Source organism: Bos indicus x Bos taurus, chromosome 23 (genome assembly GCF_003369695.1).
Source record: "Bos indicus x Bos taurus breed Angus x Brahman F1 hybrid chromosome 23, Bos_hybrid_MaternalHap_v2.0, whole genome shotgun sequence".
NCBI classification, from domain to species: domain Eukaryota; kingdom Metazoa; phylum Chordata; class Mammalia; order Artiodactyla; family Bovidae; genus Bos; species Bos indicus x Bos taurus.
This window is the reverse complement of record NC_040098.1, coordinates 24,163,734-24,178,841: the sequence shown is the minus strand read 5'-3', so window position 1 is coordinate 24,178,841 and position 15,108 is coordinate 24,163,734. Positions and strand designations below refer to the sequence as shown.

Below are 15,108 nucleotides of genomic sequence, written 5' to 3'. Positions count from 1 at the left end.
CAGAGTCTTTTAGTTATCTAGGAAGTAAATAATTTGACACCTTGATTTTTTTAAGGGCAAAATAAACCAAGAGATGCAACTAACATAAGCTTTTATTGCAAATTTGGTGAGAAATAGGAGAGAATAGTGTCAAAATTTGGAATTTTAAAAAGTCAAAAACACCTTCTAGTGAAAACAAAAGTGTCCATTTTTCTGAGAAACAAAATTTATTGTATTTATTGTAAGGAAAACACTGCCTGTGTTTATATGATGGAGTGGGGGACAAAAAGGAAACCTCCTTGTCTATACTCTTTCTGTCTGTTGAATTAAACAGTATGTTCGAGAAACTGAAGATGAAAACACAACAAAAACACAACAATCTTTTATTTATGTAAATCAGATCAACACTGGACAATAAACCAATTTCTACCCATTACCATAACAGCTTGTCTATAAAGAACAGAAAAATTCAGAGAGGATTCTACCTAGGGTCAAGCGGTTTTTTGTTTTTTGTTTTTTAACCACCCATTCACAGAGGTATAGATTCACAGATAAATAATCCCAAACTACTTGCTCGCCATATTTACACATTCCCATTAAATTAAGCATAAATAAATATATACAAACTTAACATGGATACCCTCCAGAGCTCTTCTCCTGAAGAGTCAATAGATTGATATTTCTTGATTGTGTGTCAAAAACAATGTTAGTGAGTGAGAAACCAACTCAACAGAGGAGTCGATTTTGGCATTTCAAGAATGGTGTTCATTCTACTTTTTAAAAGAAAACAAATTTTGTTATTTTTTTAACCCTATAATTTAACATACATCGGCACAGGAGGGGAAACACTGTTTGGGCTCTTGAGGCAACATCAGATGGTTTAAGGTTATTTCCTTTCCACATAATGTATTATGCATACAGAATATCAGATGTGATGACAAGTTGGCTATAAACACGCTAAGTAGGAATGAGTTGCCCTTTTAGGTAAGGCTTTGTACCGGAGGAACAGGGTATAGATAAGTTGGGGGTTTCAGGTTTTCCATTCGAACAAAGTTTTCATAGGGTCTAAAATAATTGCTTGACAGAAAGTGGTTTCCTTAGCCAAAGAAAATAAAACAGCCATGTCTTTGAAACTTTGAAAGTGGAGAAAGCTAAGGATGTGGTGCCAGGGAGAAGGAAAAGAAAATGCAAGCTAACTTCAAGGGAGAAAGTTACCTTCCCAGTTTGGGAGAGAAGTTAATGATCACTTGGATGATGAAATCCTCACCCAAAACAGCTCTTCTTTTCGCTCTTTTTCTCCCAGGAGAGCCACCATACATATAAGAGGAGGCAGGATTGGACAGACGATGGTCAGAAGACCCTTAGAACCTCCAAAGGAACTTATAGAGTGGAAAAGTGTGAAGGCAGCGCTGCCATATCCTGACTCTTCCTTCCTACCTTTAGCTCTTACTTTGGGACAGGGCACTTAAGAGGTTTGGATACAGTGTCTTAAGAGGGCAGGGGTGCAGGGGAGAGCTGCGACTCACCTGTTTAGTTTGAAAACAAGGCTCAAATGGGCTTGTTTTAAACGTTTCCCTTGACTTAAAAGACAAACTCTTGCGTTAATCCCACTGTTTATTGATTTATGGGCCCAAGGAAACCAAATCTTTTAATAACTCAATTATCAGATAAACGTAGCAGGCCTAACGAAAGCAAGGGGGCGGGAGTCATACATGAAAGGAGAAATGAGGGAGGGAAAGGCGGCAGTGGGCTCTATCCACGTGTGTGTGGGGTGGGGTGGGGAGTTGCAGGGAAGGGATGCCAAGGGCTCTGTTCAGCTCCGGCGGGAGGAACGCACACGGAGAGGGGCGAAGGGCGACGAAGGAGGCTGCGCAGCCTAGTAAGACAATTCCTACCCATGACCCGCCTTTAGGAGCCTGAGGGTGGAGAGTTTTCATCCCGGCAAAGGCGGGGGAAGCTTCCGATCCCCTGGACATTTCTAGGCCACTCGCCCTCAGGGAGCAGGCGCCCCGGGCGGCCGCTGGCAGTTAGGGGCTCAAGCAGCACTGAGACCCCTCTAGCCTGCAGCCCGTGGGGCGCCCCCCCATTACCTACTGGAGCACCGGGCTTTCTCGGTCGCCTTAGCCCTTAGGGTGAGACCGAGAGCGGGAAGGGCCCGCGCGGCCCCGCGGCCCCTCCAGCGGCTGATTCTATGTCCTCAACACGACTGGGCGCGAGTGGCCCCCACGCTCTCGGGACCTGCACAGTAAGAGCAAGGCGCATCCATCGCGTCTCTCGCACGTCACACGCGTGGGGCGCGTTGCCCTGCAAGGAAAGGAGACGATCGTTTTCAGTGCGGTTTCTCCTTTCTGCCTTTGGCAATCAGAATATGTCTTATGCAAGCGGCCAGGCCCTCGGACAAAGGCGCAGGCTTCTAAGCTCGGAAGGGATGGAGCATCTATCTACACGCTCCATGAAGTCTAGCTCCCGGCCTTTGTACTCTTATCAACTCATCTAAGGCTGGGCCCTGCACATCCAGAGGTCCTCGAAGGAGCTGACAGTGGATGGGCTGGGGTCTGACATCAACCGTTGCTTGGGCCCTCCTGGTGACCTAAAACCAGGTCCCTAACTCCCTCCCCCATAAACATGTCAGCGCAAAACTTTCAGCAGGTTCCTAAGTCCCACCCTTCAACCTTCCCCCTCCCCAGGCCAAGGCCCCAGGGGTGCCGGCCTGAGGCCCAGTGGGTCCTAACTGTAAATCCTGCAGAACAGACCTCTGGAGCTTTATCTTCAAGAGATGCTGCAAAGCTCCTAATGCCTACTTTGTTTAAAGAGATGCGTTCATTCACACTCTATTTTAGAGATCTATCTCACCCACTTATACCCCTGGGGATTTCCCACTGCTTTGGGGATGGTGGGAACAATGGATTTCAGATCTTATTTTATGATAATGCTCAGGTGAAGCCCAAGAAAGGAGCTGGGCTGCCAGAAGTGAGAGAGATTAAGTGCATGAGACTTTATCCACTGGGAATAGCCCCAGTGTATCCAGACGGTAACATTCAAAGCTGAAGTACATCTCCTTTCACTTTGCATTATTTTACCATTATTGTCAAAACAAGTGCATGTCTGGTGGCGGGGGTTGGGGGGGGGGGGAGGCCGCATTTATAAAGCATCTTGTAAGAAAGTAACTGCTGCTGAAACACAGGAGCTTGCACCACCCTTCTTCCCAGGACCACTCAACCACTCGCAAAGCTGCTGCTTTTCCCAAAATTGCCAAAGAGCCCAAGGAAATGGAATCCATTTTAAAGGCGAGTCAATAATGCTAAAATATTGGGCTCCAAGGCCCTTACTCCTCTCCCCTAAAATTCACTTAGCAGCTCCCCACTCCTCCGGAATTCCTTGTTGAAGTATCTGTTAACAACTAGACTCAAAGCTGCTTCAATCTCTTATTGGCCACTTTCTAAATTATTCCCTTTGAGCTTCTTTAAAGAAGTGCACCTGCAGAATTCTGACACACAGGCTTTGATTAAAAAGGGATCGGATTTTTTTTTTTCTCTGTACCTTATAGATTGTGTAGGAAGCCCAAGTCCTCTTTGAAGAAGCTCATAAACCATGCGGGCAAAGCTTTGGAAAACAGAAGAGAATGAAATGGTACATACCCCTCCGAAGGAATTACATACTAATCAACGTATTCATATTGTTTTGGTTTTACTATAGTTCTTAAAATTGGTAGATGACAAATAGGATAACAAATGAAAGATGCTCGGTAGGCAGATGCCGGTAAGGCTGGGAACTAGTAAGGTTTCTGAAAGCAACTGATGATGAGTCTCAATCAACTTATTGGTCCGGATTTTCCTCGGCCGCGGGAGCCTCCGCTCGGCCGGCCGGCCGGCCCCAGAGCTGCAGCCACCGCCTGCGTCCCCGAGGGCCTCCCGCCCCGCCCGCCCTCGCCCTCCCTAATTATGCAAACGGCCCGGGAGCTGGGGCACCGGTGAGTTAAGGACGCGGGGCGGGGCGGGGCGGGGGCATCGAGGGGACCGCAATCACCGTGCCTGAGGGCTAACCACACGCCTTTTCATCCCGGAAGATTCCCGTGACAGCCAGAGGGAGGAAGGGCAACGTAGAAAAGGGTGGCTGGGAGAGGGGTGAGGTGAGGTGGAAAGGCGGGGACTGCCAGTTTCCTAAAAATATATTAAAAATTTAAAAAGTTCGTGCGTCTCAGTCAACCAGCTCTCAAAGCACTGACACCGACAAGGTTTCTCCGATTTTCTTCCAATAAGTTAGCGTTTTCTCATGTTTAGTCTTATGTTTATTTTCCAAAGGGAAAAAAATCATGTTTTTATTATTATTATTATCAGTATTACTAAGCTCGAAAGAACCGAAGTGGAAAATCCGGACGGTGGTCTCCAAGTGTATCTTGAAATAGACACTGAGAACCGATACTGTTGCTCCGTGGTACGCCTCAGTTTTTTTTTTTTTTAAGTTATTTAGTTTTGCTTTTTAAAATTTTGATTGTATGTGTATCTACCTAATATAATTCTTCCAAAGCCAATCCAATATTTTTAAAGCTAAAATTAAAATTTGTTTCTGTTTTCTTTTTGTATTTAAAACATTTTTCCTTTTTTTTTTTTAATTTTTCATTTCCTGTGTTTCTCCTCCTTGTCGCCAGTTTTACTACCTGGGCCTTCCCCAGACGTGTGCCTGTTAGTGGTGGTGTTGTTCAAGAACATCTTGTCCATGCCTTTGAGCGCCTCGGTGAGATAGTTCTGCAGGGCCGTGAGCGCGGCGCAAATGGCCGGGGCGCCGAAGCCATGCGTGATGAGGCTGAAGTGCGTGAGGCAACTCTGGATCCCCGGCTCCAGGATGGGGCTGGGCCGGCTGTTCCCGATCGGAGTCCGGTCCTGAGCCAGCAGATCCGTAAATTCTTTACAAAGTTGCCTGCAAATGGGGCGGAAGAGGAACAACAACCACAATAACAAACAAACAAACACCACCCTCAGTGTCGTTGTCATTGGCATTAGAAAGGAGACTGCTCACACAAGCCCAGAGGCACCCGGTCACCGGAGAGCCGGGGAGCGAGGCTAATGTGGGCGATTCCGCTCTGTTTCCCTTCCCAACGCCCGGCCGGCCTTCTCGAGCAGCTGGGACTGGAAGGAAAGCGGGGGTGGGGAGGTGAGGCACCCCTTCCATCCCAAAGCCCGGCCTTTTTGGCAGCCCCTTCCCCTGCCCATTTCCCGCTCTCCCCCGGCCCCCCGCCCCACCCCACCCCCCCCCCGACCCGACCCCGACCCCGCCGCCTTCATTATGCAGGAAACTGCATAAACCTCGCTTTGGGAAAATCGCTAGGCTTTTAGCATTTGATTTGGAATATTCAGTCATTTTTAGCTCTTACCTGACAGTTCTTTTTAAAGCCCTTTCCCCCTCCTCTCTCCTGCCTCTCCAACCTCTTGGCGATCAGGCTCAGAAAGCCCAGAAAGATTTAGGGCCCTGGGCCACAAGCCTGTCCCTCTCACAGAAGCAGATTGCTGGAGCTGTGCATGGCCCAGGGCAAGCAACTGTTTATTCCAGGAGAGAATGCTGATTCCATTCAAAGCAAAAGGCTGTTTACCTGCAGTATTTGAGAAGGGAGGTATTCCCACCACCACCATCTCCCCTTTTTTCCCCTTTCTTTTAAAGTGTAGGCTACGGAAGATCTTTATACAACAGGATTGTTGTCCATATAAAAGGAGTCCCACATTGTTTAAATAAAACCTAAAGGTAGATGGTTAAGACTCCAGGGAGAGGAGATTTTTATTTGTTGAAGGTTTTTAATTCCTCAAGGCACCCAAATCTCCCAGCCTTAGAAATCTTGCATACCTAACTATGGACTGAACTTACTTGAGAAATTTTTAATATAAGAAATGGGCAAAAGGATTTTAGCCCTGAAGGCCCAAAGGCTTGGTTCGCCTCTTGGTCAGAGGCATGGCATCCCAAAGGTCATAGCCTTTCATAGACTGGCAGGCTTCTGTCAGCCTGCCTCCACCTGGTCTCCAGGGTGGTGAAAAAAGAAAAACTACAGGACTCCAATCCCAGGCCTCCCTGGGATGGTCTGACACTTGGTGACACCTGGCCTGGCCAACAGATGAATAGGGCCAGTGCCTGGAGGCTCATGTGAGTGACTCTGAGGCACCTATTCCAAGGGGATTACTCCCAGGAGAAGTAACAGCCAGAGGAGATGGAAAAAACCTCCTCCCCCACCTGCAACAGCCAGAAAAGGTTTTTGGTTTTAAGACTGATGGGTAGAAGACACTACCAGGCATGCTCTCACTGGTTTCTCTGTTCAAAATGCAGGCATATATCATCCCAACCAGGAAGAAACAGGTAACAGTTTTGACCTAAATAGGGCAGTTTCTTAAGTCAGGGGTTCCTCAGAATCACCTGTGGGGTTCAAACAAACACATCCAGGCCTCCACCCTCACCCTCACCCTCCCTGCCATTCAGGGAGCCTGGGGCTAGGTCCACGAATAATTATCTTGGAAATGCTCCCCAGACAATCCTGATGCTCACCTCAGGTTAAGAAATGCTGGCCTAAGAGAAGCCACAAGCACTCCTCAGGGAAACCACAGAGTTGTTTGTGGAATCCTGTTATCTAATTTATCCAGTTTGGCTTTATTTTTTCCCCAAAGTACCTTTACTCTTTTATAAAGCACCAACAGTTCCCCTGCCGCTAGCCACCAAGGGCAAGGGGTGGGAGGGCAATTTACTGACAAAGATCTATTATATTGCTAGTTAGTACATCAAGGAAAACCTTCTAAAAAGAGGTGGGTGCCAGGTTTTGATCGTTGGAAGGGATGGTTAAAGGCTTTCCTGAAGTTTGTACTCATTACCAAAGTGCCAAAAAGGAAATTCTGAACTGCGGAGAACAAATGCTTAGAGTCAAACATTTTAAATCTTCAAAGCCCAAACTGGGGTCTGTAAGCAATTAAAGTTCTGGGACATTAATATTTTTTGACCCTGCGGAAAGGGGCAATCAAATTCCAATCACGTCTCAAAAACATCTGGACAAATTTGAGCAAATGATTTTTCAGCCTTCCATATATTTCTTTAAATTACGCTGTCAACGGAACAAACCGCGTCCTGGAGCACTAAATAAATGAGCGCCGCTGCTTGGGCCGCGCCTGCGAGAGAAACGTGCGGGCGCACGCAGCGCCGCCCACCGAAGGCCTGAACCGGCCATAAAACACCAGCAATATGACATCGAAGCCAAAGACAGGAGTAAATCAAATAAATAGAAAACCCACTGTAAAAGTTCAAATGAGCTCTAGACCTAAATTTAGCCAGAGATTTACTAGTTTCCCCTCTGGAGTTGTAGTAAATTCTACTTCTGTGGAAGATGCCAAACAGCAACGTTGGAAAGAGAGTAATTAGAGCTGAGGGTAGAGATGGGTACACGTGGGTGACATATAGACACCCTGAGCAAGCACACGTGGCTGTGTGGGGAGGACAGGAAGATGTGCAACCTGGGCAGAAACAAGCATCCAGGGATGCAGGAAGAACTGGAATAAGGCTCCACCCCTCAAAGGTCTGCCTGTCACCCCCAGCGCTGGGGATGTGAATTGTTAAAAAGCCTGGATTCCGATTAATAAAGCCATCCTTCTCAGAATCTAGAAAACAGATAAGACTGACACGCACACAGCCCGTAATCAACGCTGAGGGGTGGGCACGCGCAGGGGGGCGGAGCTGGGAGGGCTCCCTACCAGCAATCCACCGGCTTTCGCCACTGAGCTGGGAGCTCCCATTGCCTCCTCCCAAACGAGGTGGCTGCGCAGGTTGGGAGTAGGGACGAGTTTAGGACACTCACTTGGTGGCCAGCAGCATATTCTTCCGGGAGTGCAGGTCACTGGGATCCGTGTGCTGCCGGTTCAAATATTCAGAAACAGCTTTGGCGGGAAACTCCGTTTCGCAAATATACCCAAAATCCCGAGCTAAATGAACAGCTTCTCCTGAAAAGACAGCCGCAGAGGAAATAATCAGCACCCAAGACCATCCCAAGATCAGGAGGTGTTCCCTGGTCTATTGTTATTGTTCACAAAACAGGTCAACTCTTGGGGGCAGTAGCAAAGGTGGTACAGACGCCCAAATGAACATGGTTCTCAGGCCATGATTAAAGTTGATGGAACAAACTTTGTTCCTGCTGCTCCTTCCAGCCTCTCCCTGATCACGCTTCCAGTCAAATCCTAGCTAGGCAACCCCTGGATAGTTTCGGGTCTCCCACACCCCAGCCCTAAGGGAAAGGTGGGCCACTTTTGGGAGCCACCTTGCAACTGCATCTAGACAGACAGTGAACTGAACATTCAAGCCAGATCTGCCCCCCACCCCCTTTTTTAAGCATCTAACGTGTTAACTCCTGCTTTAAATAAAATTTAAGTCTTCCTAACTTTTGTATCTTCCTATAATTAATATATACAAATATAGATCCTTGTGTGCCTATGTCCACATATATTAAAGAATATATAAATCATATATGGATCAGTGTCTATCCAGCAATGAAATATTTATTCTCCTTGTCAGTTTCCTGCTAGTTAGGTTTCAGGTTTCTCCTCTTCAGAGGTTGCTGCCATCATTCTCCTAGTTAAAGACTTTCTACTGCACAAAGATGACACAGCAGCTATAGAAAACCTGGACAGCTGAGAGACTCCTCAGTTAATGTGGAAACCCCTTTCGAAAAAAGCATTATTACCCTTTAAAAACACAGCCTTAGGGGTTCAAGGGAAGATCTTAACATAAAAAAGAGATGTGCTGAATTATCCCATAGCCACATTATTTCTAAGGAGCACGACTACTTTTAATCATCATTAGCATAGTAACCAAACACTTCCAGCTTACAACAACTCATAACACTGAAAACTGCCAATGGAATATTGGCATTTCAGTGGATTTTCCAGTTCCTTTCCTTTCCACCCAAATCCCTGTCTTGGACTGAAATTACCTTGACTGCTTTTCAAAATGAAGATTGTGATTTTAGCAATATGCTAAAGGGCAAAAAGTAAAACCCCCAGGCTGAGAGGCAACCAGTAATAAGTGTGGTCTGGAAATTTGGTCACCTCTGCCTCTAGAGGGTAAGTTTGGGCCAGGCAACTTTGCCTGAAAGATGTCAAAGTGCAATGCCTATCAATGTGATGACTTTATGGTTGCTGCCTAAATATTCTAAGATCCCCTGCTCCAAAAACTAACTCCCCAAAGTAGTGTCATAATAACGTATCCATAAAAATAGAAGAAAAACCCAAAACCTACATGTTAGACTCTAGAGAAGATTCTACAACTTCCTCTATTAGGCCCTTCTAGCTGTATTTCCTGTGTCTTCCACAACCCACAAATTCAAATGCAGATCCACTTATTCTAGACTCTGGAGAAGATCCTGTTTATTACATACCATAAATATCATCTCCAATCCCAAAATGATGAGCAAATTAGAATGTGCTTGTTATAAGTATGGGCCTTTAAATTTACAACTGAAGATCATACATGATTCCCCTCCATGTTTCCTAACTCCCCCCTCCCATTCCCCTCATCCCCAACCCGTATTTCTCCTAGGTCACTGGTCTTATGAAGCTCTATTTCAATAAATCCCAGGTAATCAGTGGGAGATAGGGGCCCTGGAAGTGACATGAGTTTTAAAATAACCATTAGAGATCATGAATGCAACAATAATTTCACAAATTAACAGTGTGTTTAGTACTACTGACGATTCAGAGGTAAAATTTGGGAAGGAGAAGGGGTATAGAAGGGATTGCTGGTTACAGAGTTATTCTTGAGTTTGTTAGAGGTTGTTTCAGGTACCATGTCCTGCGCCTGGAGGCACCTGCACTGGCTTGGAGGCCAAACCTGAGCACTCTCCAGAGCTCGGGGACCCTTGCACACATCCCTTGGCCTCCGGACAATTGCCACTCCCTCTAAGTAAAAAGACCTTTGAACTTTTCAAGCAAACGCTTGACATCCAACTCATAAGGGCACAACAAGTGCAATGATTTCCAGTTAATCATGAAACGTGTAAAATGTCAGCTTTCAGCCAACAGTTAAACTCTGCCACTTCATGAAATGGCCACACGTCTTGCTTACCTTCCACCAGGGAGGTGAGTAACGTGACATTTGCTGCTTTGCGTCTGCCGGCGGGTAAATTCAAACCGATTTTCTCTAGCCTTTCTCTCAAAGATCTCCCCCCATTTTTCGATTTGGCTCTGAAATTGCAAGAATTAACATTCTGATTAACCTCAGAGTGTTCCTGAAACAAAGTTTAGATTTAGCAATCTAAAGCCCAGTGGAGCTTGAAGAGGTTTTAACTTGAGGTTAGCACTTTTTTTTTCTTCCTTTTGGTTATTTGCTGATAGTTTGCTGAGGTTTGCTTAATTTCTGCAATACAGAGCATAAAAAAATCGAGTCGTTCTTTTATCTCATGAGAATAAAAAATGACACCAGATGGGAATAATTAGGGTGTAGGTTGTGGGTCCAGAGAAGGTAGAAGTTGCACGTGCACAAGCCCAGCTCTTTCCTGGTCATGGAGCCAGAGAGGTGAGCCAAAGCCGGCAAGTACAACCTTGCCAAAAGACAGGAAGAACTGGGTGGTTCAGAAAGGAGAAGGCTCAGCCTGAACCAGGTGGGCTTTGAGAGTAAGAGGTCAAGAGTCACAATAAAATGGAGTTGGGTTAAAAGGGGAAGGAAGACTGAAGCATGAATCTAACGATGATATTAGCAATCATAATAACAGTAAAACTAGCACCAGAGGAGTTTAGTTACATGATAAGTGCTTTATACTGATCATCTCACTTAATCTCAGTAAGTTTCATACACACACACTCTCAATTCCTAGGGGTAATTGAAAGAAACTTCTACACTGTAGAGCTCAAAGGACTCATGTGAAACTGAACTACAAAGTAGAGCAGAGCAAAAGGACTCAAAATGAAAAAGTCTGTGGGTCACACCCTTACTTCTTCCCAGTGATCCCTCTTTATGTGCTAAAAATACAAGAAAAAACCTATTCTGACTTCTCTTGCTGTGCTGTTCACCCGGCCACTTTTAGGGAAGAAGGGGAGTTTCAACTCCCAAGATAGGCTAACTTGAAAAGTTCATGTCATGCAATGTCACACCTTCATATCGGAGGCACTAACGGAAGAGTTCAGGTGTTGGCAGGGACTTTTGGGGAGGCTTTGAATCTTTAAGATAAAAGCCAACTCCTCCCCCAGTTTCCACAAGGAGTCTATGGATTGTCTTTCTCCAACACTGGGGAGCATATGAAAGGCCCCAAGGAATACCTGTCTATACTTCTAAAATGGTGTCATTGTTATTTTTGGTAGTGATACTGAGGAAAGGAAGTCACACAAGTCTAGAACAAAGCTTTTCAAACCGCGGGGTACGATGCATTAGTGGGACAGGATCAACTTAGTCGGCGCCAAGTACACTTTAAAACAAAATAAGAGATCGGAGCACACTGCAGGTGAGAAGGGGGTTGCGCCATGATACTCTTGTTTTAGGTAAGTGTGTGCAGATTTGGGGTCCCACTCAAGGTAGAGAATGCTCCGAAGGGTCCTGGGAGTGGGAAGAGGGGCGCCGGGTACAGGGCGGGGACGTGGAAGGTCCCCAGGCCCGCATGGCTGGCGGGAGGGCAAGGAAGCGCGAGCTGGGCGGGGAGCACGTGGCGGCGGCGGCTGTAAGCTGCAGAATTCGGTTGCTAGGCAACCGCGCGGCATTAAAAAGTGGTTGGGGTGGTGGGTTACCTTCTGAGGACGCCGCCGAGGAGAGACGCATTGAGGCATTCGGGGGGCGACAGCCGTCTCTGAACTTCTCCCACAGTTACTTTGTATTTTGAAGTTGAACTAAGCAGAGACAAACGGCCTGGGACTGAGCAAAACACCTCACCGGTGTTGACGGACATGCCTCCTAAGAAGCCATCTTTATTCATCATCAGAGAAGTCACAGATTTGGGAGGAACCGGAACTAGAGAGAGAAAAAAAAAATGCCATAAAGGTGACCGGGTTTTGATCCTAGTGACCGCCGATAGAATGAATGTGTCGCTGCCTGCGCAGGGGCGAGGCCACAGGCCAGGCGCCAAGAGGAAAGCTGCAGGAAGAGGTGTGTGTTCCCATGGTTCCGCGGTGCGTTCCGAGCTCTGTGTACAAACAAAATGCAAAAGCTATCACCTCTGGAAACTTACCCCAAGTGTGTGGACATGTGAGAGTGGCTTGCCACAGTCCCGCTCACTACACGAATCAGGAAAAGCACGCAACCCAGAGTTTGGATTGTGCTGTGAAGCCAGACAAGTCCGATTCCATCACGTGTTGGCTGTGTGACCTTAGACATCTCACTAAAGCTCTCTGAATCTTAATGTCCTCATCTGTCTCCTGATAATCACATTTGGTGCTGAAACCTGAAGGCGATGCTCCCTATCAGTGATATAAAATAGTAATACCAATGGTCTTTACGGGAACCCTTCCCTCCTCTCCTATTTGATACAAATCTATGGCCATCACTGGCAAAGATCAGGATGGTGAGCCCCATCAGTCACTCTGCCCAAGAACAGCCAAGTAATAATACCATTAAATTGGGGCAGTTGGACCCAAAAGAGCTGCTTATTTCTCTACAGTGGATCCCATTCTTTGCTATATCCTAACAACAGATTCATTTAGAAATGAACCCAAATGCTCCTCTCCAGTGAAAGCAATTCTGCGGTGACATGAATTTTGTTTACAAATTAACGTAAAGCACCCGGCTGGTGATTGTTTGGAGCAGTTATGATTTACAACAGGTGCCCTGATCAATCAACCAATCACTCTAATTCATGTGAGCGGCGGTCTTGCCTTGCCCCAGTTGTTTCATTTCGGCAAGTAATTGATAACAAACCGCACTCAAGGTATGTTTTATGCAGAAGTTAATAAGAGCTGACAGCTGGTTGCCACTGCTACCCAGGCGCATTCAGTCTCTCCAGCCTGTATTTCTGTTTAATTGTGTTTCAGTGTCATCTGCACCTTAGGAAGAGGCGGGGCTCGGTAGAACCAGAGGCTAGGAGCCAGGAACAGTGAACGGTCAGCTTCCCAGTCCCCTGGCAGTCTCCCTCCCTTGGACTTCTACACGGCTGATGCCCATTTTCTTTCTGCAGGCCACTGGGCAGGCGACACTCCCTGCCCTAAACCTTAGCTTCTTCCATGGGGATCTGAAGCCCCTCAAGCACCTCTCCAGTGATCACCAGGCCAGGGGACTTATTGAAACATGCAGTGTTTCTGGCATGAAAAAGGATGCTTCCATTCTTCCTTTTTAATAAAGAGTCTGTCTCTATAATCCTGGTAAGAGAAAGATATGCTTTTTCTACTCCCTGGAACCTAGAACCCCACATGTCAAGCAAGTTATTATAACCTCCCTTTACTAGAACAGACTAACCACCCTGAGTGTTCTTGAAACAGCTTATTCTCTCTACCACAGATCCCAGCATTTAGACCTTCATGATATTTTAGAGACTCCTAAAAGGTAGGTCTCAAATCTTCTATTTCCTATAAATTGCATTTGGCTCTTTACAAACGCCTGGAGAAAGGGTTTTCTGAGGACAGTGGACAGAGAGACAAGCATTCCCTTTTTCTACTTCTTAGTAGACATTTTAGAGTTTCTGATCTCTCTATATAGTCTCTCCCAGGGCTGAATGAATGATATCAGGTAACCAAGGGAATATTCTGCATTGTCATGGTGGTGGGGCAGTTACAAAGTGAGGTTTCTTCTTTCTGATTCCCTTCATCACAGTCAGTGAAGTGCTTCCCATTTGAGGGAAATGTGAGTAAAATATGGATTTAAAGTCACTTAAAAAATAATGATTGGGGTGGGAACACCCTGTCATTTAATTCTCTTACACAATATCCACATCTATTTCAATATGTCTTTTTTTCCACTACTGTCCTGATTTCTGTATTTCAGATTCATACACAGGCACTATAAACAAATAATGTATGATCATGGTAACCTTGGAAAACTTCTCTGCAAAATACAGATGGCCCTTTGTAGTTTTAATATGGTATGAACTGTAGAAATAAGTTGTATAAAAAGCTTTGTCTTTGATATTCAGCAACATTTAAAAATTTAAATCCTACTGTATTTAGAAAGAACATTTTAACAGAACCCCCCCATCCCCCACGGCCAAGCAACTTGAAAATAGTAAGTTAATTCCTATTTACGATACTGGATAACTGAATATCTGCTGAGAATTGGAATTCTGCCTGCTTTTCACAGTCCCAGGTGCCAAATCTCTTGAAAAGCCAGGCCTTTCAAGACATTTTATAGCCTGCCCTCAATTTCACTATTGTTAATTGCCTGATTTACCTGACAAGAGCAATTTCCTTTGGGGAATGTCCATAGCTCCCTCCCAAGGGCTGTACCTTTTGCATATACATTATCACCTAAATATCACCCACCCAGGCAGCATCCCTCAGCACTCTGCTGTCTAGGGGGAGAAGGAAGGGGACAGTGGTGATGTTTTTTCACTCCCCTTCTCCCCCCACCCCCGCCCGACAAGACTGTTTGAGCAGACGCACTTCAGGTTATATTTCTGTTTTTGAATTTAAGTATCAGTCTTGTTCACACCCTCCACTCTCTCATCCTCAGGTGCTAAATGCTGGCCTTTGAATGGTTTCCTAAGCTAGACTCTGCACATGTCTTGTCTCACACTCTTCTAAGTCCAGCCTACTTCCAGCATCTACCTTCCCCTCCACTCTCACACCTGCTTTCCTCAGCTGATTAACCCCATATTTTATTCTCTTTGTCTTTTCCCTTCTGCTTTCCTCCAGCTTATCAATAAACCCAGGGAGCAACAGGGCCCGGTTGATTTGTTAGTAATTATGAGCACACTGCTCCTGCTCACGGAACCCAGAGATGACTAAGATAGGTTTAAAGCGACAGCAGGAAATGGTAAGGAAATGGAGCATAGCAAAACTCAGCGTGAAGCTTTCAGTTCTTTATATGTTTACAATTTTCTGTGCATACATTAAAACTGGGTGGGATTTTTTTTTCCTCTTCAGTTCTCAGTTGGATAGCGTAGCCAACTTCTGGATGTAACACCCACAAAACTTGCCCCCCTCCCTTTTAACTTGCATTATATGGGGGCAGAAGAACAGAGGTTTAAAAATCGATCAATATTTC

General features: G+C 45.8%; 1 protein-coding gene across 6 annotated transcripts in view; it reads right to left on the bottom strand.

Annotated features, from left to right (window-relative positions):
- Positions 1-345: 345 nt before the first annotated feature.
- The window catches only part of TFAP2B (transcription factor AP-2 beta), a 29,023-nt gene continuing 14,260 nt past the window's right edge, over positions 346-15,108 (bottom strand). For 2 of the 6 annotated variants that reach the window (XM_027524951.1, XM_027524953.1), the window contains 5 exons: positions 11,709-11,928; positions 10,057-10,175; positions 7,799-7,940; positions 4,637-4,896; positions 346-2,283 (listed from right to left, as the gene is read on the bottom strand). In XM_027524951.1, the coding sequence (XP_027380752.1) occupies positions 2,261-2,283; positions 4,637-4,896; positions 7,799-7,940; positions 10,057-10,175; positions 11,709-11,928 (764 nt within the window). In that variant the 3' untranslated portion in view covers positions 346-2,260. Of the gene's footprint in view, positions 4,897-7,798; positions 7,941-10,056; positions 10,176-11,708; positions 11,929-15,108 lie in introns of all 6 variants that reach the window. The other 4 variants (XM_027524949.1, XM_027524952.1, XM_027524948.1 and 1 more) reach the window with 3 other exon arrangements.